At 45.2% G+C, this 23,188-nt stretch overlaps 1 protein-coding gene across 6 annotated transcripts in view; it reads right to left on the minus strand.

The window, feature by feature from the left end:
- Positions 1-23,188, minus strand: part of LOC123276114 (ATP-binding cassette sub-family D member 2-like) — a 212,720-nt gene that overhangs the window by 149,103 nt on the left and 40,429 nt on the right. For 2 of the 6 annotated variants that reach the window (XR_011500381.1, XR_011500380.1), the window contains exons 2-4: positions 10,337-10,440; positions 7,082-7,195; positions 1,059-5,392 (exon numbers count right to left, since the gene is read on the minus strand). The exons of 1 other annotated variant lie outside the window; for it this stretch is intronic. Coding sequence is in view for 1 of the 5 variants with exons in the window: in XM_070503518.1 (XP_070359619.1) it covers positions 14,605-14,679 (75 nt within the window). In the remaining 4 variants the exon portion in view is untranslated. Of the gene's footprint in view, positions 1-1,058; positions 5,393-7,081; positions 7,196-10,336; positions 10,441-13,427; positions 14,680-23,188 lie in introns of those variants that run through there. 3 more of the 6 variants (XR_011500379.1, XR_011500340.1, XM_070503518.1) reach the window with 3 other exon arrangements.

The raw sequence follows: 23,188 nt of genomic DNA on the forward strand, positions 1-23,188 counted from the left end.
TGTGGGATGCCGGCTCAGCATGGCCTGATGAGCGGTGCCATGTCCGGGCCCAGGATTCAAAGTGGCGAAACCCTGGGCCACCAAAGCAGAGTGTGCAAACTTCACCTCTCGGCCACGGGGCCGGCCCCATTCCTTTTGTAATTTAATAAGAATGTTTGCCTCCTTTATGTATTCAACTACGTAAGTCTAACATTTTTTTACCAAATGATTAAGCAATTATCTGCAAATTATTCTCCCCACAAACGTGAAATGCCACTTTTATCCGATTCTAAACTTCCATATCGTTATCTTTGATCTAATTCTAGACTCTCCAGGCTGTTCCATTGATCTGTGTATTCCTATGTCACCGGTTTGCTGTTGTATATTACATAGCAGTATCTATTCAAAGCTCCTTCCCCCTCATTTTCCCCTCAAAATTCTCCTGTTTCTGGCATAACATTCGCACAGATGACAATTAGGAACTTGTCATCAAGGTCCAGAAAGTCCTATTGGGATTAAGATTGGAGAGGATGAAGACTTTCCATCCAGGATTTGGATATCTATTTTTTATTTATTCAAGCTTTTGCACACCTGTCAGGAAAATTTTATAACCTCATCTCATTAAAAAACAAAGAAAAAACTATTCTTCTGAAGTTCAGGTCATTCAACTCTGACCGCCTATTCTTTGCATATCCCTTTCATCGGATGACATTCTAGACTTTGCCTGGTTATTTATTTAATTCTTGGCACACATTTTTCCTCTCCATCCCAGCCCCGTCGTCATCTGGGCTGGTTTCACTGGCCATGCCATGCATCTCAGGGCTGGGACTCCCTCATCTCCAGTAACCTGACCCTCCACTCCAGCTCAGCCATCCGCTGACCAAAGCAGCCTCCAGCTGGTCATCACGCTCACACTCTTCCACTCTAAGTTACTAATTCAAGCACACAAACTTCCTAAGCTTCCAATTCACTGCCTCAAATATTTTTATTACTATGCTCTTTCACTTCTTAGGTACCACCAGTTCAGTGTTTCCTGGAGCCCTCAGGGCCCATTCAAGAGAAAGAAATCACACAACTTATTTGAACAGAAACAATTTAATACTAAAAAGTGTTAACTGGTATTGAAATAGGAACAGGCAAAATTCTAACCTTAAGGGAGGGAGCAACTGCAGGAAGCAGCTAGTACCACTAGAAAGGGGAAAACAAAGAGAAGAAGTTGGGCATGTTGAATCATGGAAGCTTGGAGGAGGGCCCATGGGCCCAGGGCCCAGATCTCAGAGGAGGGCAGTGCTGGCTGCTGCGGCTGCCTTGGAGAGGGTGCCATGAAGCTGGTTCTGAGAGGCTGGAAGAGCTGCAAACTGGACTCAACTGCAGCTTCCAGAAGGAAGCGTCACTGACAACACGGTGAAGCATTGCAAGGGGGATGGTCGCAGCAACAACGGGAACACGGGAATGAGCAAGGCCCTTCTCCCACCTTCAGCCTTGCAATCATCCTCTAGTGTTCTCTGTCTCTCTCTCTCCCTCTCTCTCTCTCTCTCTATTGGGACAGTCTAATAAGAAACCGGTTGGCCATGCAGAAATGTCATTTTCAGATTACCAGTCCCAGCTCCAGGTGAGTTGGAAGCTGGGGCAAGAACTTAATAATGAACCAACTCTGACTTTCTTTCCATCCATCATCCCGGCCTGCCTTCATGTGCTTGTCTGTCCAGCATGGATTAACCGCCCAGCACTTCAGTTTACTCTCTGGCTGGTATCATAAACTCATTAGCTTCCAGAGAGCAGACTGGTATCACCGATCACCAGCCCAACACTGCCCGACATCTTACCACATTTCTCCAGGCAGCTCGTTTCCCCACACTCTGCAGACTGCTTTAAATCTCCGCTCTTCTCAAACTTCCACCTCCCCTTTTTTCTTTTGCTAGCTTCTGCCTCAAAGATAGAAGCTTCTTCTCAACTTTCTGCTAACAAGCCAATAACTGCACCCACCCCCACCCATCCTGTCTCCTCTCTCAGAAAGGTGGTGTTCCTCTGTGTGAGGCCATCACCTGCTCCCCTTTACTGCATCCCATTTGCTTCTTTCTGGGAATTTGAAGATTCACCTTTCCCCACTTGATTCTGTATCTTTGCTCTCTCCCTGTTTACCAGGTCCTTGCCTTTGGGGTTTCATAAATTTTAACTTTAGTCACTAATTTTTGAACAAATTACACTCAGCAAAATGGTAAAGCCACTTTAGAAAATAATTCGGGAGTTATTGTAAAAATAAACATACAATTATCATATAATTCAGCAACCCCACTCCTGGCTCTTTACCCAAGACAAAGGAGAACATGCACACACAAAAATCTGCGTGTGAATGTTGATTGTAGCTCTCTCTTCACAATCGTCAAAAACTGGAAATGATACAAGTGCCCTTTGGTGAATGCATAAAGAAACTTGTACGTCCATACAGGGGGGATACTGCTCAGCAATAAAAAGGAATGAATCGTTGAGACACACAAGAATGTGGAGGAATCTGAAATGCATTTTGCCAAGGAAAAGAAGACAGACTCGGAAAGGGATTTACTGTGTGATTCCATTTACATGACATTTTGGAAAAGGTGACATTATAAGGACAGAAAAAAGATCAACAATTGCCATCAGGAATTCTTTTGAAATTAGGTAGATAAGCCTTTTCCACTAAAAAAATGCTCACAAAAGGCTCTTTTGGATCTTACCCTCCCCTGCACGCTACTGCCACTGTGACTCTGACTTTCATAGCAAATTTTATCCAAACAGTTTGTCTACACCCATCTTTTCCACTCCCTCTCTTTCCATTCACTCCTCAAGCAACCTCACTCTTGCTCCAGCATTGTCAAACTCACTGAGCATTTCTCTGCACTCGTCTCTCTCATCCTTGCTCAGTAGCAGCCCCAAACAGTTGACTCTCCCCTCTTCACTCAGTTTAGGGAAGAGTCTTCCTGCCTAGATGGGGCAAAGTCAGACTCTATCCTTGAGTCGGCTCTGTCACTGCCTCAGCATCTGCCACAGTTCATGCCACAGGCTAGGAATGAACCAGTGAACATTTCTGGAAAGGAGCTTTGGGACAAGTAGCTAGAAAAGGTGGCACTATCCCAAGTTTTCAGAAAAATTCTGTTATCTCCACTGCCGTGCACTTTATGTTTCCTTGTAAAGACCTTCCTACCGTGTATCCTCAACCGTGGAAGAATAAGACAAAAATGAATTGTAATTGCACAAAAACTCACAAGGGCCTCTTATTTATTTATTTAAATTTTCCCCTCTAAATACATTTCCCAGAAGGATGGACTTCTTCTATTGAACCTTGAAGGAGACGCCTTTTCGTCCCTGGGACGGGTTCAGATTCTGGATTTGTTGCATGTTCTGTGTATCTTCTTTGAAACATTGGTGCTGAACCCCCGAGCAGCAACATTACTCATTATCCTCAGGGTGTAAAGCAGTCGAAGAGTCATTAAGGACTCTCCATTTGGAAAGCAGCCACTGCCCAACAAAGGGCCTCTTCTTGCCTCAGCCAAGAGGAGAGGCACAGTCAGGGCCCTGGGGCCCTCTCTGACTCGAACCCGAGCATCACTGATGTCCTGGAGACTCCACTAAAGCAGGCGTACCCCTAATCTCACCCAGTGACAAAGCTGAAGCAGAAGTCTGCTGAAGTGCCAACAGTTTATTTTTATCTTTTCTTTAATAAGAACTTGGTAGGCTTTTCTTTGTTTTAGGACATGGGGCTACTATAGGGCAAGAAGGTGGAATTGGCTTAATCATGCAGCAGAGCCAATGGGATTTAAGGGACCTAAATATCCCCCCCATCAGCCTATCTTCCATGCCTAAAATTCCACTGTGGAATACACATTAAGTACCTTATGACATTAAGGAGTTGTGACCTAAGAAAAACAATGAGAGGGAGGGAAAATTCATTGAACCTGATATACTAACTAGATCATACATGCAAAGTGCTCAGTACAGTGTATGAAGGATAAAAAGGACTCATAAATAGTAGCTGTTATTTCTATTACTAATAACTGCTGGACCGTTCGATAAGCCAATGTTTCTTGGCCATCTACTTGGTGTTAGTATACCTTGCTAGATGTTGATAAATAGCCAGAATCTCTGTCTCAAAAGGCTCCTGTGATCAGGGCAAGAAACCCCTAAGATAAACAATTAGAATTCACCCTCATAAGTGCTCTCTCTAATAGGACACTGAGTACCAGGTGGGAGTGCAGGAGGGAGCAGCCTGCGCTGCTTGTGCAGATGGGACACTGTGCAAGAGAGACGAGTCAGGAGGAACATTTAGGGCGCTGCCAGGTGAGAATGAGGGGAAGGGTGTACTGGGCTAAGACTGCATGCAAAAGGCAAGAATGACATGAAAAAAAAGAAGGCAGGAAAACAGAGGAACAATAATGAGTTCAATGTGTTCAGAGCACAGATTTCATCAAGGGCTAGAGAAGAAAATGGGATTGGAAAAATATCCTAAAGGAGGAAGTGCTATGCCTGGTGAATGGACTTAACCCAATAAGAAACATGGGTCCAAGTGCAGATTTTTAAGCAAGAACACAATAAAATCTACTGTCTGGAAAGACACATTCATTGGTATCAAAGGATGGGGGTCAGCAACCTATGGCCTATGTGCCAAGTCCAGTCCTTTGTCGTTTTATTTTCCGGCTCATGAGCTAAGGATGATTTTTGCATTTTCACACGGTCGAAAACCAATCAAAAGAACGTATTATGGCACAGGAAAATTAAATGCAATTTAAATTTCAGTGTCATCCATAAAGTTTTAGTGGAACACGGCCATGCTCATTTGTTTACACCTTGTCTATGGCCACTTTTGTGCTAAACAGCAGAGATCATTAAAAGTATTTACCATCTACCCTGCACAGAAGATGTCTGCCAGCCTCAGGTTAAAGGATATAGCTTAGAGCAGAGAGAGCAGAGAAGGCAGGGAAGCCAGCGTGAAGGGCAGAGGGAGAAGCTTCAGCCATGTTTCTCCAACCTGAGTCATGTACAAATCCCCCTCCGAAACTGCTCCAGGAGCTCTAGTGTCACTTGAATTACTTTTATTCAAACATAAATTAAATATTTACAAACAGACATTCTGGTAAAACTTCCTTATTCTTTTAGCTCTTACACAACTCTAAAACCAAAACAAACTTAAAAATCAAGTACAAACAAAACTACAAGACCAGTCAATTTCACGTTAACGTCCTTAATTTAAGGTGAGGGACGATGTCTTTCGGCTGCAACCAGATGTCTGCGTCGAGGTCCCAGGCCAGCCCCAGATTCATCTGAGTGCGAGTGCAGGTGTCTGCTACCACGTCTGGGTGATGACAACAATCTCACAACCTTCTCTGGGTGCAAGCACTCCAGACACCTTCATTCACGTAGAATGGCGTTGGCAACACTTCTGTAAAGGGTCAGATGATAAACATTTTAGGCTTTGCAGGCCCCTGCTACAACCATTCAATTCGCCATCATAGCTCAAAAGCCCTCACAGACAGGCCATAAACGGGCGAGCACGGGTGTGCTCCAGTCAAACTTTACTGACAGAACAAGCAGTGGCCAGAATTAGCTCAGAGACTCTGGGTCAACCTTTGTTCCAGGGCAAAGTGGAAAACTGGTGGGATTTCTGTTCAGCTGTGGACACACCCTCGACAGGCCAGGAGACCACTGTGGAAGGAGAAGTCACTGCCACAGCCGCCCATCGGATGTATTCACAACGACAGGCAACACGCTGGACTGGGGCCACAAGCCTGGACAGCAGACAGCATCACAGCACTATCACCTCATCACTTCACATCTGTATTCAAACCAGCTCACAGCAAGAATGACTATCTTGCCACTTCCCTTGGCCCAGAATGGGGTTTCCACCCACCGGCCCTCAACCTCAGGAGGCTCAGAGATGCCTGCAGGTCCTCACCACTTGGTTCCTGCTGGGACATCCAGAAGGGCCGGGTAATTATGGACTTTGCACATTAGCCACCAGAGTCCAATGCATACTGACAGAGTCTGAGCGCCATGCCGTTATAGTGCTGAAACTCAAAACGCAGTAAGAAAGGAAACTTGGCAACAGTCTTTTTAATTTGGTACCTTTTTACCCACACTGCGAGGCATTTGGGATCAGAGTTCTGATTCTCTTTACGAAGCTCTTCTATATACAGAATCACAGCCTACATTTAACTTGGAGCCTGACACTCTAGAGAATTTTATTATTATTATTACGCTTCAATTTTAGACAAAAAACACATTTTGAAAGAAAAAAGTGCCAAGAAATACTATAAATTGGATAAGAAACAGTCTCATTTATTAGAGTCTTTCTTGTAGGGAAGAAACCTTCCCCACACACGTCCCCTTACCTGGCTACTCTTCTCTTCCCAAGACAGTCAATTCAGGGAAAAAAGAGGAATAAAATCTAACTCTGGGGGCCAGCCTAGTGGCATAGTGGTTAAGTTTGTGCACTCTCCTTCAGCAGCCTGGGGTTCACAGGTTCAGATCCCAGGAGTGGACCTCCACATTGCTCACCAAGCCATACTGTGGCAGTGTCCCACATACAAAAAATGGAGGAAGACTGCCACAGATGTTAGCTCAGCGACAGTCTTCCTCAAGCAAAAAAGAGGAAGACTGGCAACAGATGTTAGCTCAGAGCTAGTCGTCCTCACAAAAAAAAAAGAAAGAAAGAAAAGAAAAGGAAAAATCTGATTCTGGTGTGGGTGTATAAACTCGTCATCCTGGTGAACGGATGGATGGGTGGCTATTTACCAACCAGATGAGGAGGCTGAGTCCTCCAGTGAGGCTTCGGGTGTGTTCTCCTGGGTGTTCCTGGACAAACTGCACTCTATTGCTCACGACCATCCTTACACGGGCCAGGCTCTATGCCACGGACTGGTCAATTAGAATGGAAGACAAGAGGGGCCTTGCCCTCAAGGAGATGGCACTGGAGTGGGCACCACCAGAGTCTTAGTTTTAGTTACATGCTTACTGTGTGCCAAGCACCATGCCAAGCGCTATACACACAATTTCTCTGGGAATACTAATGACACCCCCATTGAACAGACATGATCATCTTGTCTTTACAGATAAGAAAACTGAGACTCACAGAGGTTAAGTGACCTGATGAAGGACAGACAGCCAGTCAGCGGCAGAAGCAGGTTTCGACCCTGTGTGGTCTAATCTCGGAGCTTCTGTACTTCCTCCTGCAGAAGCTGGACACCTAAACAGACAATTCCACGACATCCATTATCCTACAGCAGGGAGAGCTGAAGCAGGGGCTCTGGGGGCAGGGGACTTGTGAGGGTGGTGGGCTATTTAGAGTACTCTAGAACAAACTGATTAGGACACACGACTCATGAGTGGGACCTGAGCAAAGCCCAGCTTCTGAACCCAGTGGAGCACTTTGCTAAACATCCCACTTTAGAGCACTCGGGACTGTCTTGGAGGGAAATAAAAGCACCAACCAGGCTTTCCTCCCAGAGATCCCCGTGGCTAACTGCCTCACCTCTTTCAAATCTGCTTTCAAACATTATCTTCACAAGGAGCTACTCAACCACCTTATTTAAGCTGCACCCTGCCCCCTCACCATCGCTCTGATTTCTTTCCCCGCCCTCCTATTTCTCTGTTGCACTGTTTTCACCTTCCAACCTATGGTACTATGTAACTTACTTACTCTCTACGTTTACTGCTTATTCTTATTGTTTACTACTTGAATCCTTTCTTTAGAACATAACATCAACGACAGGAGGAACTGGTGTCTGTTTTGTTCACCACCACATCCCAAGTCCCTAGAAGAGTGCCGTGTATACAGCAGGTGCCAATATTTGTTAAATTAATAAACGAGTGAAGGAGTGTTGAAAAACAGACTGCGGATGTAAGACTGGGCTGAATGATTTTGGCAGCCCTTCCCAGCCCTGGCATTCAGCTCCCACATACAGGAAAAGCATCCTTCCATTTGGGATTCAGGGACACTGGAAGCAAGTTCTCACCCGTCTAGATACATGACTGAGGTCTCACCGGGATTGTGCTTTCGAATGTGGATGAGACCTTCATGTTCAATAAACTCTCATCCTTGGTCTCCCGTGCTTGTCTTCATTCTAGTCTTGTGCTCTCGTGACATGGGCAGTTAAAGAAGAGAATTTAGGGGTTGCCCTTTGACTGAGTGGTTAAGTTCATGTGCTCTGCCTTGGCAGCCCAGGGCTTCACCGGTTCAGATCCTGGGTGCGAACATAGCCCTGCTCATCAAGCCATGCTGAGGTGGCATCGCACATGCCACAACAAGGGCTCAAACTAAAACATACAACTACGTACTGGGGGGCTTTGGGGAGAAGAAGGAAATAAGTAAATAAATAAAAGAAGAAGAAGAGAATTTAGTGCACACAGCAAAATCCCCCACATCTCAATGGCAGGCAGAACAAACTCTGTGATTTGAGTATTTTTGTGAAAATTCATAGGAGTGTCTTTGTGTCTGAATTAATATAATCTTAAAATTTACAAGAATCCAGTTTCCTTTTTATAAGGTTTCTATAACACATGTGTCAAGTGTCTAGTTTTGAAAGGACCTCCTAATTATTTCACTTACAACTTCCTCTGGGTTAATTATGGGAGTCTAAGAGTTGGACGAGGGGACAAGAGTAATACAGTTCTTGACATGCCATCTGAATGCAGGCTGAATGCGGTCTGTAACAAAGCCTTCCGGTTTTCCTTTTACTTATTATGTTGTCTTGTCCCCTTGTCAGGGTGAGGAACACTCCACTTCTTTACAGGTTCAAACTGAATTCCAAATTCTGTCTGGAGCACATTTGGGTTTCTACCAGGCCCACTTTCTATTTCAATCCAAGAGGTGGGAGAGATGGAGGGTACCAAAATTTATTCCTGTGTGCTCAAATGTGATCAAACCTCGAGCTCTCACTTGACAGTTAATGTCAAAGAACAACTTTAGCGTCGTCTCTTTCTGGATTCATTCCTTTTTAATGCACATCCCTCTGGTTTCCAAAGCCAGAAAAATCTGCGGTTCATTCTAGATTATTCCCCCTGCCCTAACCCCTTCCCTGGCTATCATTTTGTCCTCAAGTTCTGTCAGTTTACATCTAAATATTTCTTGAATCCGTCCATTTCTCTCCATCCTCACTATGGCTGCCTCGATTATGGCTGCCACAGTGCTCTGCTGCTAAGGTCCAAAATCATGAATGAGGCCTGTAAATAGGGTGACCAGTTCATCCAGGTTTGCCTGGGACTGTCCCAGTGTTAAATCTGAAAGTCTTACACGCCAGGACCCTCCCCCTGGTCCTGGCCAAACTGACACTGTTGGCACCCTCCCTGTAAGTCTTGGCAACTCTCTGCTTCCTCTGTTCATTGCAGCCCCACTCACCTTCTTCCAGTGACTTGGACTTTCTTACCTCAAGACCTTCACACGGGCTGGTTTTCTCCCTGGATTGCTTCTGCACTCACTCTTTGTATGGTTAGCTCATCCTCCTCTCCCAGATGCTGGCTCAAACGCCACATCTTCAGATAGCCTTTCACAACCCAGCACCCAGCCCCAAGTTAATTTCTGACCTTGTTCCAGCCTCTCGCTGTATTCTTTACTTTACCTTCACATCTCTCAATTAGTGGGTTATATTTTGTCTGTGTAGTTACGTGTTTAAAGAAGCACTTTCTTCGTTAAAATTCAGCTCCTCAAAGGCAGACAATGTGTCTGTCTATACAGCTGTTTGTCCCCAACACCTTGCCCAGGACCTGGGAAGCATCGAGCCCTCTATAAATACACTTTCAATACATTTACTTTGTACGTGTTTTCCTTTTCCCCTGATTAAACTTACAAGTCCTCTTTCTATCCTCCCTCCATCCCTTCTTCTTGCCTTTCTGGTCTCTTGCTGTCTCTCCTTTCTTGCTCTTTCTTTCTTTCCAAGAAACAACTCTTGGAATTAAGTGTTAATGCTACTGTTTTTATGATTTCTTGAACCAATATTTTCTGCTTTTATCAGTATTATTTCCTTCATCTAATTTTCTTAGGTATATTCTTTATTTTAGTTTTTGAGCTCTCAGGCCCATTTGCCAGCTCTCTCTTCCTCCCACCTGCTTTAGCTAGACTGAGTCTGCACTCTTCCTCAAGAGACAGAGCTGTGTCACTTCGTCACTCTTGTGGCACCCGTTGTTTTCTCTGTGGGATATGCCCTTCATTTACTAATCTAACAAATATTTAATGGCTACCTCCCCACCTTGTCTACTGAACAAATAATTCTTTAAGATCCAGCTCAGCTGTTCCTTGACTGTAACGCTTTCCGGCCTCCACCCCCACTGAGTTTATCCGCTGCTCTGTGCCACACCCGTACCTGGAGTGGACATCCGTTATAGTACTTACGTTGCGTTGTAACACTTTATTCATACTCCATCTTCCCCACTGAGCTCTGAGCTCCAGGATGACAGTGTCCGACCTCTGTGTCTATTTTGGAGGAAGCTGAGATTCTGAAGGAAAGGGACACACATAATTAGCATGGCTCTCTCTACAGCTTCATCCTCCTAAGAACTAAACAGACCTTCTTAAAAAAATACATTGAATAAGTCAACAGGAAAATAAGCAAGGAGATGAAGAGACAGAAACAAATACTGAGTCAGGGAGCATGTACATTTTCAACTTGATTAGATAATACCAAGAGAAATTTCTTTATTGGAGGAAAGAAGAAAAACAAGAGAGGGGCAAATACAAAAATGAATTTGATGTAGATAAGAGAGATTTTGAGAAAACTCACAGTGATGGACTTGGTCCCCACAAAACATGATTTTGCCGAGTTTGGCAGTGGGGATGGAATACGGACCTTGATCAGAGTGGAACAGGTTTGGAGTACTTTAAGAATATGTTGTGGTCAACCAGTGAAGGATTGAGGACGTCAGAACCATCAAAGGGCCAACCAGATAAAGAGCAAATAACTCTTGTGATTTTATTCGGTGCAGCCTGACATTCTAGATATTGAAGGGGGTCATGAGTGGCATGGCTGAGGATGGGACGGCAGGGATCATGGAAGTTCACAGAGGCAAAGGCATCAGGGATGCTCATGAGAACCAGCAAAGTGGCTAACCTTGGGCTGAAACAAGCAAGGCCAGAGAGGTGTGAGCACGGAGATCCTGAGCTAGACAGACAACAGGTTCCAGGGGAAAACAGAGCTGAAGAGGTGGAAGGAGAAGTCACTGTGATCAGTCGTGAGGATTTCAGAATTCACACTAGGTTTAGGGTAGGTCCACATCAGGGTTTCATCATCTCGCTGGCCAATAACACGCTTTCATGCCATTTGATGGAAATGAAATACAAACCATGAGATAGTAAAAGAAGAAAACTGGCTAAAGAGTTTTTCAGTCCCTGCAGTGTCTATCAAATCCAATGCCAAGTACTATTCAGGTCTTGTAACCTCCCTTGTTCCAGTGTTCTGGCTCCAGTCAGGACACCCCTGGGCCCAGAGCTCCTGAGGTTCATCTGGTGATGGGGCAGGTGTCAGAGCGACTGTCCTAGCTTTCACGGGAGCCTTTGTTCAGGGGCAGCAGGGAGAGAGGGGCCCCTCCTCTTTAATGGTGCTATCAGAACATAGGCTTCTTTGATCTTGTCTGGAATACTGATGGATAAAACTCTCTATGCATTTTATAGGAATATAAAAGACAAACAAGAATGATTTTTAAACACACGAAGCTTTAAGCTACAGATTTGCAGACACATTTTCCCCTTCCTTATTGCCTATCTCTAGCCTTTCTGGGAGGAAACACACATCTTGGTGTTGCTTTCTTTAAAAAAAGAGAAAGGAGTCAAAACAGTTAATCTCACACGCTTCCTGTGATAGGGAAAAGGCAGCACACACTGCTGTAGGAGGAGACCTTGGGAGCAGAGCCAAAGTAAAGGATTTTCCCAATGGGTCCCCATAATGATGCTCTTGGAGGAGGAGAGACTCAGAGTCACCCAAAGGTCCAAGGCGAGGCCAGGCCCATGAAGGATTCAAGTGGATGGAAGTCATGGTCACATCCCGTGAGGAGCCCAAGGAATCATAGCCAGAAGATAAGGGGTGGAGGTGGCCCTGAGGTTAATGACAGGAGAAGACATAAGAAGGACAAACATACAGGGGCCTACGGTCAAGGTTGGAAACTTCAGCAACTAAGATGGTGGTGTCATAAACAGAAAAGAAAGATGCAGAGAGAAAAGCAAACCTGCACTGGGAATAAGGAATCGGCGGAACTAGTCTGCCTGGGACTATCAGGACATGGCTTCTTCAACTGCGGGTGCGAGAAGCTGGGAAAATCAGAGAGGGGATCACAACCCTGATCACCTTCAAATTCCAATTTAACAGACACCCAAGCTCCATCTTCTTCCTAAGACAGCACATCAGTGCCTCTGTATCCTTAATTGTGCATGTGGAAAATCAGATTCTAAAGCAGCCATTGTGGTGGCTGACATGGAGGGCCTATAGTAATCACGTGACAGCTGTGAGAGCTTTGGTCTTGCAGACCCTCAAACACCTGCCATTTCTTTCCCCCACCTCTGCCCTTCTGTTAGCAACATTCAGTTGGAAAGATTTAAATCCCTTCATGTGAGTTACTGCACACATGCCAAGAAGATGCTCAGTGGTCACCTCGTTCACTCACCATCTGCCAACTTTGCAGGATGTGTGAGTTGAGTTCATGCCTCAAGAAAATGTCACAATTGTTAAATCTCAAGAGTCACCTCCAGATAATCTAAATTTTAAGTATTGAATGTGTAAGTGACACAGGACTGGTGTTTAAAAACATTTGCATAGGAACTCAATTCGAAACCATCCTGTGGGGCTCAGGCCATTGAGTCAATGTCTCCAGAGGCTCTGGCTCTTCAAACATGAATTCCTCCTGTTTCATTAGTTTGTGCTATTGCTGTGGCTCCCAAGGCATTACCTTTGGGACAAGAGACTTAACCATGGCATTGAGCTCTCAACTGTGTAGGAAATAAACTCAGAAACACCCATCCTTAACCAAATTTGTTTCACTTCAGGGAAAGAACAGATATGGGGTTCTTAAAAACTAACGAGCGGCATTGATATTGAATTTTAGATTAAATGATTTTACTAAAGCCTCTAAAAAATACCCCTTTTTAGCAGGTCAAAGAGCTCTGCTCCAGAAATGACAGCACAGCCTCCCAGTGAACTGCTTGTGTGCAGTGTCTCTTTTTCTTCTTCCCCTTCCACCTCCTAGAGAAGCTCTTCAGAAGCCTCAGACGGGGAGCTGCTGTGTGGCCAGTTCCAGGGGGACTATTTGCATCCGAGTCCATTCACGTGACTCTCCATCACTGTTAGAGGCGCAGGGGTCAGAGAGAAAACTTGTCCTCGCTGTGTAAATACACAGACAAACCTCTTAAAGAAAGCTTTCCCAGTGTCTTAGGTCAGGCTTCCAGAAGCAGGGCCTGAGACAGTGATTCTGGTGAAAAAGATTTATTGGAGGAGGGCTCTCTGGAGGGGGTGCAGTGTGAGGGAAGCAGCAGACAGGAGAAGAAAACTAAGCAAAGGGGCTGTCTCAGCTGGAGACTAACTTCTCCCTCGTATCCCAGAAGGCTCTGGTCCACCTTGCGGCCAGGCTTCCAGCTTTTTGTGCCCCAATCATTGGCCACTGGCTGTCCCCTGCGGCCAGGAGTAACCTCCCAGGCAAGGCAGCTCCATTTGAGCAATGAATACTCACAGCAACTGAGGAAAGAGTGTGCCACCAGTGAAGGGGACCCGGGCAGGGCACCAGCAGCATCCACTACACTTGGGGAAGGAAGGGAAGATCAGAAAAGCAGAGAGGGCCTCTCCGAGCAAGCGGCATATAAGCTGAGTCCAGAAGGATAAGTAAGAGCCAGGGTAAGTAAGAGACTTGGACGAAAAGCATGGAGAATGGTGAAGGGAACAGCACTCGCAATGGCCCTGGGGTAGAAAAGAGAATATGGACCTCCTTTCCTCTTCATTCAAGGTGCTCTGGCCTCTGATTCTGGGTTGGAGGGAAGTGTGTAGTGGTATTCCTGTAAGGCAAATGCAGGGCAGGCAAAGAGTTTTGTACTTTGGGCTTCTGCAAAGGACCCAACAGATTTGTGGAAGAAAACATTATGAGTAAGCACTGGGCCCTGAAGATTGCTGGTCTCACCTTTCACATGCTCTCATCTCTGTACAAAAGTATGTTTATCTGTTTTAGGGAGATAAGTGAAGATTCCTTGCCTGGAAACTTTACAAACGTCCAGGAAGGCCAAGCTCTTGGTCTGCAATGGTGTAGCATCTCCTGTTCTCAAAAGGGTAACATGGACCATCCCTCCCAGGTATGACATCCTATGTGCCATCTAATGATTTGTGGCACCCAAAACTCAATGAAGATAGAACATAGACAGACAGATAGAAGGAAGACCAGGGTGTTCAAATACAGTTTTCTGGCATATGAATTCTGAGACATCAAAACCTCCCTAGGAAATGAAACACCTGAAGTGTCTAGTGAAGTGGAAGGCACTGGGAAGAACTGACCCTGTGTCCCCTCAGTGTCCCAGCAGGGGGTGTTTGGATGAGCGTATTCAACTCAGCAGGAACCGAGCAAGGCAAGTGGCTGCAAAGGGGCAACTGGTAGGTGAGAAGGGCCTCCATTTTGTTTGCAGATAAAAGCTTCTCAGGACATATTTCTTGGATAGTGAATAAAGAGCCCATCGAGGGCTGGCCTCTCAGCAGCCACTGTAAAGACAAGCTGAAAAGAGAAGAAACAGAGAAAAAGATACGATAACAAAGGGGGATAGGAGATTTATGGGCTTAGAGCTCCAAATTTAAACATGAGATATGAGAATTTCAACTAAAGATGGTGATTTGGGGACTAATATATACGAAGGTCCTTAAAAATGCCCCCAAAAACCATCTTGTATTTTAAAAAGAATGAATCCGTGGTAATGCTAGTAAACTGGAATGGCAGTCAGCTGGAGGACATCTTGAAGAAATCCGAGAAGACAGAAAGCAGATAGATCTGACTGATGAAAACAGATCACAGAAAGATGTAGACCAAAATGCTGGAGAAAAGAGGGACCATTCCCACAGGGGTCCTTTGAGAGCTCCAAGCTCCTAGTCCACAAACATCAAGGACAGAGATGAGACAGGGTACAAGCATGAAGGTAACTGAAATTAATCACAGGCCAAGTCCTCCCCCAAGGTCTGTTTCCTGACTTTACATCTTTCCCCTCTCTCTCTCCTTTGCTCACCAGCTCCAGCTTCATTGACCTTCTTTATGTCCTTTTAACACGTGAAGTATCTCCCCAGCTCACTGCCTGTGCACTTGCTGTTTCCTGTCTGGAACAGTCTACCTCCAGACTTTCACATGGTTGGCTTTTCCCTGTCATTCAGGTCTTGGCTCAAACTTTATCTGCTCAAAGCATTCTTCTCTGATCACAGTATCTAAATGAGATCCCAACCCCAGCCAGTCACATCACCCTGCTTGCTTTCCTTCAGAGCATGTGTGAATCTCTGAAGTTTTCTGACTCATTTATTTCTTTGTTTCTCGTCACCTGAGGACAGAGGCCTTATCTACTTTGTTTATCAGAGTATCTACAGTAGCTGGAACATCAATACAATGCGGTGTTTGTATCAGATAGCTCTTTCTGGGTGATAAACTACCCCAAAACTTAGGGGTCTCAAACAACAACTGCTCATTTAGTTCATCATTTGGATCAGTTAGGCAGTTCTTATCTGCGTGAACTCAGCACATCTCTCCCAGGCTCTGTATCCCAGGCATCCATGGTCAGCTGTAGATTGGCTGCTGGTTGGATAATCTAGGGAAGTCTTTGTCACATGCTATGTGTCTGGCAGGCTGTTGGCCAGAGCAACAGAAGCAAATGGGCCACATGTCTCTTGTCATCCTCTTGGGCTTCTTCACAGGAGTGTTACTTTTTTTTTTTTGAGGAAGATTAGCCCTAACTGCTGCCAATCCTCGTCTTTTTGCTGAGGAAGACTGGCCCTGAGCTAACATCCGTGCCCAGCTTCCTCTACTTTATATGTGGGACGACTACCACAGCATGGCTTGCCAAGCAGTGCCATGTCTGCACCTGGGATCCGAATCGGCGAACCCTGGGCCACCAAAGCGGAACGTACACACTTAACTGCTGAGCCACCGGGCTGGCCCCCAGGACTGTTACTTCTGATAGCTCAGAATTCATATGGAAAAAAATGTATTTTTAACTTTCCTGTCTTTTACCTATTTTGGGTTTCTTTTGAGCAAGATTAGCCCTATGCTAACATCAGCTACCAATCCTCCTTTTCTTGCTGAGGAATACTGGCCCTGAGCTAACATACATGCCCATCTTCCTCCACTTTATATATGGGATGCCTGCCATAGCATGGCTTGATAAGCAGTGCGTAGGTCCACCCCCAGGATCCAAACTGGCAAACCCAGGCCACTGATGTGGAGTGCACGAATTTAACAGCTATGCTGCCAAGCTGGCCCCTTACCTATCTTCTTTATAAGGGCAGCAAGAGACAGCAAGTCCAGTGTGCAAGCGGTTTTCAAGTCTCTCCTTCAGGTCACTGTTCTAGAATCCCAATGAACAAACTAAGCCACAGGGCCAAGCCAGATTCAAGGAGATGGAGAAACAAATGCCACCTCTTGCTAGGAGGGGCTCCAAAGTCACATTGCAGAGGGGCATGGACACAGGATAGACAGAATTTTCAGCCATTTTGGCACTGTTATCATACTGCTCAATATATGCATATATATGTGTGTGTGTATATATATATGTGTGTGTGTGTGTATACATATATATATATATACATATGATGAATAGTTTTGATTTAAAAGACTGCATCTGGGAAGGCTGGGCTAGTTGGACCACATCTCTCTTCCCTGCCCTCCTCCCAAATATATACAGCAGACAGCAGAGGCTTTTGGCCCCCACATAAAAATCCAAGCTGTGCAGGCTAAAGAAAGTGACCTGCTTACATGCAGATGCCTCGTCATTTGAGTGTAGGACCATGAATGGGAAGCAAAGCAGAGTTTGAGGAAACTCTGGAACATCCAGCAGGCACCTTAATGGAAAAGGAGAGGCAACACAGCTTTTCTCAAGAAGGAACATATCAAGATAATTCACTGCTCAAGTCAAGTCCTCCCTTTTTTGACTTGCTCTCCACAGCCGGCTGACCCCCACAACTCTGAACTGTCATTTTCCAGTTATGGCACCAGACCCACCAGTACAGGCTCATCCAGGGAGCAGTTTCTTGGCAGAGAGATCTACACAAATCCAAATGGAACTCCCACCGCTTAACAGCCTAGATCTTTATTCACAAACAAGAACTAACAGCCAAGGGTCAACAAATGTGAAGAAAAAAAATCACATACGTGACTCACATTAAGATTAACAAGTAAAATAATTGTGTTTTTAGGAAATAAAGATCATTCAGGAAACAAAACAATGTTAAAAGAGTAAGAAATGACTTTAGTGAGATAGGAAAGATGGCACATACAAAAGTAAGAACAGACTGCTGCTGCAAAAAAGGAGTAATCAGAGGATGAAAATGAGTGCCTGGGAATTAAAAATACGTTTGACACTAAAGCAATTCAGTGGACAGACTGACTAAGAGAATGGGGATGGTTAACAACATGTCAGTGATCTGGTGATAAAGTCAGTGGAATCTTGCAGAGCAGAGCCAAAGGCAGAATGACGGCACGTAGGAGAGAAATGTGAAGCGGCATACATGTCTGCCCTTTCTTTTATCGGGGTTCTGGAGGCAGAGAACAGAGGTAATAAAAGGGAGGAAAAATTCAGTAGAAGATAATTTCCGTGAGACAAAGGCTACAGGGGTTTCTGAAGGCCCCCTCCTTTTTTTTAAGGAAGATTAGCCCTGAGCTAACATCTGCTGCCAATCCTCCTCTTTTTGCTGAGGAAGGCTGGCCTTCAGCTAACATCCATGCACATCTTCCTCTACTTTATATGTGTGACGCCTACCACAGCATGGCTTGCCATCGGTGCCATGTCCGCACGCGGGATCCAAACGGGTGCACCCCAGGCCACCGAAGCGGAACATGTGCCCTTAACCACTGTGCCACCAGGTTGGCCCAGAAGCCCCTTTTATACGGGCACTAATCCCATTCCTCAGGGCTCTGTCCTCATGACCTAATCACCTCCCAAAGGCCCCACCTCCTAATACCATCCCATTGGGCCTTAGGATTTAACAAAGGAATTTTGGGGAGACATAACATTTAGGCCACAGCAACGGGGCCAAAGAAAATGGTGTCATGAATTTTGCTTTGGGCATCGGAAATACTAGAAAAAGGAGGTGCTATTTCTGTTCCACTGTGAAGGACAAATATCAATTCCCACTGAGAGGCAAGGCATTACAGGCAGAAGGAAGAGTATATGAGCAGAAGTAGAAAGATCTGAAATTTCCTGACAGGTTTGGAGAAAGAGATCAATAGTTTAGTGTGGCGAGAGTCTGAGATCTATGGCAGGAAGTGAATACACATGAATCTGAAATGACAGGATTGTGCCAGATTGTAAAGAGCTCACATGCTATTCTGAGAGGCTTTTCTACCTGACACTATACATAGTTGGGAACCCTTGGAGAATTTTATGCAGCAGAGCGACATATTCATAATCTACTTAGCTCAGAATCATGAATAGCAAGTGGGTACTTTCTGATGAGCCATTCCCCAGACTCACCTAGATGTAAAAACTCAAGAGTAGACAGAGAATTTCAATAGCACTAGGAACCAGAAATATTTCACCATTACCTGCTAGAAAACCGGAAGAACTTCCATGAGTTAAACCTTTAAAGCTTACAGTAGACTGGTGGAACCATTCATGGTAAAATATTTCAATAAATCTCACAAGCATAGACTTTCTTTCATCAGAGTGAAGGAATTCAAATCTCCCTCAGTATGGAAACTATTTAGTAGAGGATTCAGAGTCTTTAACACCCTCATCCAGCATCAGTCGTGAGCTGAAACGTGCATGTGGAAGGAAAGGAGCTGTGGGGCAGCCATAGTGAAGTTGTAGCTTTTAGCCACGCACGAATGCAGAAACAGCCCATCCAGGAATGAGTTTTAAATACTGTACAAAGACAATAAGGTAGTGGTATCTCAATATCTCTTCTTAGACATCAGGTTATTATTTTAAAGAATGAGTGACTTTTTAAACTAGAAAGTTTCATGACACTTGGCTATTTTAAACTAGATATCTGGCGGCCAGCCCCAGTGGCCTAGTGCTTAAAGTTTGGCACACTTTGCTTCGGTGGCCCAGGTTCGGTTCCCAGGTATGGACCTACACCACCCATCTGCCATGCTAATGGCAGCTCACATAGACACCCACAAAAAACCAGTGACATCCGCCATCATGGTGGAGTGAGCTCTTCCCTTAGACTCTCTCCCCAAGACACAATGCAAAGGACATTCATAAACCAACAGAGAACATTCACACGACACAACAGACATCTGAGAGACCCAGGCAGCCATACATTTGAAGGTGGAGGTGCTGTACCCCCGGGAGGAAGTGGAAGGAGGTAAGGGGATCTCCTCTTCCTCCTTGACGGTGATCTAGGAAACAGGACTGCATGTGGCCCTGTGAGGAGAGCGGGTAGGGGCAGCTCTCTGCAGGAACGCCTTTACTCTTGGAGCTGCCTACAGCTGTGGGAAAGCCCCACACAGAGGAGGCCAAGGAATTGCAGGGGCATCTTTATCAAGCAAGCACCCCAGGGGGGGAGACAGCAAGTGCAGAGCAGAATGCCCCCAGGATTCTGCATGCAAAACAAAGCGCCTCTCCCTCCACCTGACACATCAGCTCAGCCAGAGGAAGGGACTCCTACCAGAGCGCATGCACACACATTTCTAAAGCAGCAGCACTGAGCGGGCAATGGCAGACGTGCCCAGTCAACACAGATTCCAAAGGACAGGCACAGATGCAAGGGATCGCGGTGGGCTCAGAATACACAGCTCCTGCCCCTCCCACTGGTAGCAGGTAGAATCTGCGATCAGATACTTCCACTAAGGGGAAGCACAAATCCACTCCCTGAAATAGTACAAAAAGACACTTTAATACTCCAGACCATAAGGAAAATGACAAGCAAGCAGAAACCAACCTTGTCCTGAAGGCACAAAAATTTACAATCTAAATGTAAGACAATTCAAAATAGCTATCATTAAAAAACTCAATGAGGGGCCGGCCCGGTGGCGCAGCGGTTAAGTTCGCACGTTCCGCTTCTTGGCGGCCCGGGGTTCGCTGGTTCGGATCCCGGGTGCGGACATGGCACTGCTTGGCAGCCATGATGTGGTAGGCGTCCCACGTATAAACTAGAGGAAGATGGGCATGGATGTTAGCTCAGAGCCAGGCTTCCTCAGCAAAAAGAGGAGGACTGGCAGTAGTTAGCTGAGGGCTAATCTTCCTCCAAAAAAAAAAAAACCAAAAAAACAAAAAACTCAATGAGTTACAAGAAAACTTGGGAAAGCAGTTCAATGAAATCAGGAACAAAATTTAATGAACAGACAGAATTCTTCACAAAAGAGACTGAAACTATAAATAAAAACCCATCAGAAATGTTGGAGATGAAAGACACAATGAATGAGATAAAGAAAAATCTGGAGTCCTTGAATAACAGGGCTGATTTATGGAACACAGAAGCAGCAGCTTGGAGGACAGAAATATAGAAATGCTTCAGAAGAAGGAGGCGGAACTATGATAAAAAAGAAATGAAAAAATTCTCCCAGAATTATCTGACTCAATTAGGAAATGCAACAGCAGGATTATAGGTATGCCAGAGGAAGAAGGGAGGGAGAAAGGAACAGAAAGCTTGTTCAAAGAAATAATAGCTGAGAACTTCTCAAACCTGGGGAAGAAACTGGATTTACAAGTAAAAGAAGCTAACCGAGGGGCTGGCCCCATGGCCGAGTGGTTAAGTTCGCACGCTCCACTGCAGGCGGCCCAGTGTTTCGTTGGTTCGAATCCTGGGCACGGACATGGCACGGCTCATCAAAACCACGATGAGGCGGCGTCCCACATGCCACAACTAGAAGGACCCACAACTAAGAATATACAACTATGTACCAGGGGGCTTTGGGGAGAAAAAGGAAAAAAATAAAATCTTTAAAAAAAAAAAAAGCAGCTAACCGAACTCCTAATTGTATCAATGTAAAAACACCTTCTCCAAGGCATATGTTAGTGAAACTGGCAAAAGTAAATGACAAAGAAAAAATATTAAGGGTAGCAAGGCAGGAGAAAATAACCTACAAAGGAACCCCTAGCAGGCTTTCACCGAATTTCCCAGCAGAAACCTTACAGGCTAGGAGAGAACAGAACAATATCCTCAAAATTCTGAAAAACAAAAACTTTCAGCCAAGAAGACTCTATCCATCGAAATTATCCTTCAGATATGATGGAGAAATAAAAACTTTCCCAGATAAACAAAAGCGGAGGGAGTTCATTGCCACAAGACTCCCTCATACAAGAAATGATCAAGGCGGCCCTCATATCAGAAAGAAAAAGAAAGGGTTTAAAAAGCCTTGAGCAAAGAGATAAATAGGCAGACAAAATCAGAAAACTACAGTTCTCTATCAGGACAGGATAGCAACCAATTATAATATTGAAGATAAAGGAAAGGAACACATCAAAAATAACCGTAATCTCATCATTTTAACCATGAACTCACATCAGAAAACGGAAGTTACGACAAAAGTAACTTACAAGGGGATGAAGAAAGGAATGGAACCTGCTTTAGACTAAGGAAAGAAGAGGCCATCAGGAAATGGACTATCTCATCTATGAGATTTTTTAGATAAACCTCATGGCGACCACTAAATAAACAATCAGAACAGAGACACAAAGGATACATACGGAGAAAATCATTCTAGAGAACTACCAAACTAAACTGGCAGTCCGAAATACAAAGGACAAGAAACAAGGGAAATACAGAACAACCAGAAAACAAGTGATAAAATGGCAGCAGTAAGCCCTCATAGATCAATCATCACTCTAAATGTAAATGGATTGAATTCTCCAATCAAAAAAGAGAGAGTGTAGGCCCGGGCCAGTGGCTCAGCAGTTAAGTGCACATGCTCTGCTTTGGCGGTCTGGGGTGTGCCAGTTAGGATCTCAGGTGTGGACATGGCACAGCTTGGCAAGCCACGCTGTGGTAGGTGTCCCACATATAAAGTAGAGGAAGATGGGCATGGATGTTGGCTCAGGGCCAGTCTTCCTCAGCAAAAGGAGGAGGATTGGCAGCAGATGTTAGCTCAGGGCTAATCTTCCTCAAAAAAAAAAAAAAAGAGAGAGAGACAGAGAGAGTGGTGGGATGGATTAAAAAATAAAACCCAACATTATGCTGCCTCCAGGAAACAGATCTCAGCTCTAAAGACAAACAAAGGCTCAGAGTGAACTGATGGTAGATGAGACTCCAAGCTAATGGCAAACAAAAGAAGCAGGTGTTGCCGTCCTTAGACAAAACCGACTTCAAGATTAAACTAGCAATGGAGTGACATCAGCATCATGGTGGAGTGAGCTTGCCCAGGACTCTCTCCCCTCCAAGATACAACAAAAAGGAGCAACCCTATTTCAAAAGAAAATAACCTAAAAGCACAAAAATCCTCGGAGAGTCATGGCAGCCACATGACAGAGGGTGGAGAGGCTGGAGCCCTGCCTCAGAGGAGCTGGCCCAGGGTAAGAGAGAACTCTGCTCCCTCCCCTAAAGACTGTGGTCACTGCCAGGGAGGCTCCATGACAGAAGGAGTGGGGGAGGGGTTGCGCATCTGTGGAATCACCCAGGACTCCCTAGGGCGCTTGCGGCCTAAAGGGAAGCCCTTTAACAGGGCAAAAGCTTTCACTCAGGGGTGACCTCATCAAGCCAAGACCACAGGAGACCAGATAGCGAGAGCTGATCGGGAACCTGGGACTGCGTGCAGGAGAAAGTGCCCCGCCCCTGACCCGCACTGCACTGGGCCATCTCCGCTGAAGGTGGAGGGCTCAGAACACACAGCTCTCGACCCCCATCCATTGGCAACAGGCTGTAACTGCAACAGAATACTATCACAATGGGAAAAAGACTCATTCTTCCAGCATCAGGCAATTCATCAAATCTCCAGACCAGAGAGAAAATAAGCACCCAGAATTCAGTCCTGAGGATGCAGAAATAAGTAAACTAAGCAACAATGAATTCAAAAGAGCTATTGTCAAAAAACTCAATGAGGTAAAAGAGAATATAGAGAAACAATTCAACGAGTTCAGGAGCTAGTCCAC

Source organism: Equus asinus, unplaced genomic scaffold (genome assembly GCF_041296235.1).
Source record: "Equus asinus isolate D_3611 breed Donkey unplaced genomic scaffold, EquAss-T2T_v2 contig_197, whole genome shotgun sequence".
NCBI classification, from domain to species: Eukaryota; Metazoa; Chordata; class Mammalia; order Perissodactyla; family Equidae; genus Equus; species Equus asinus.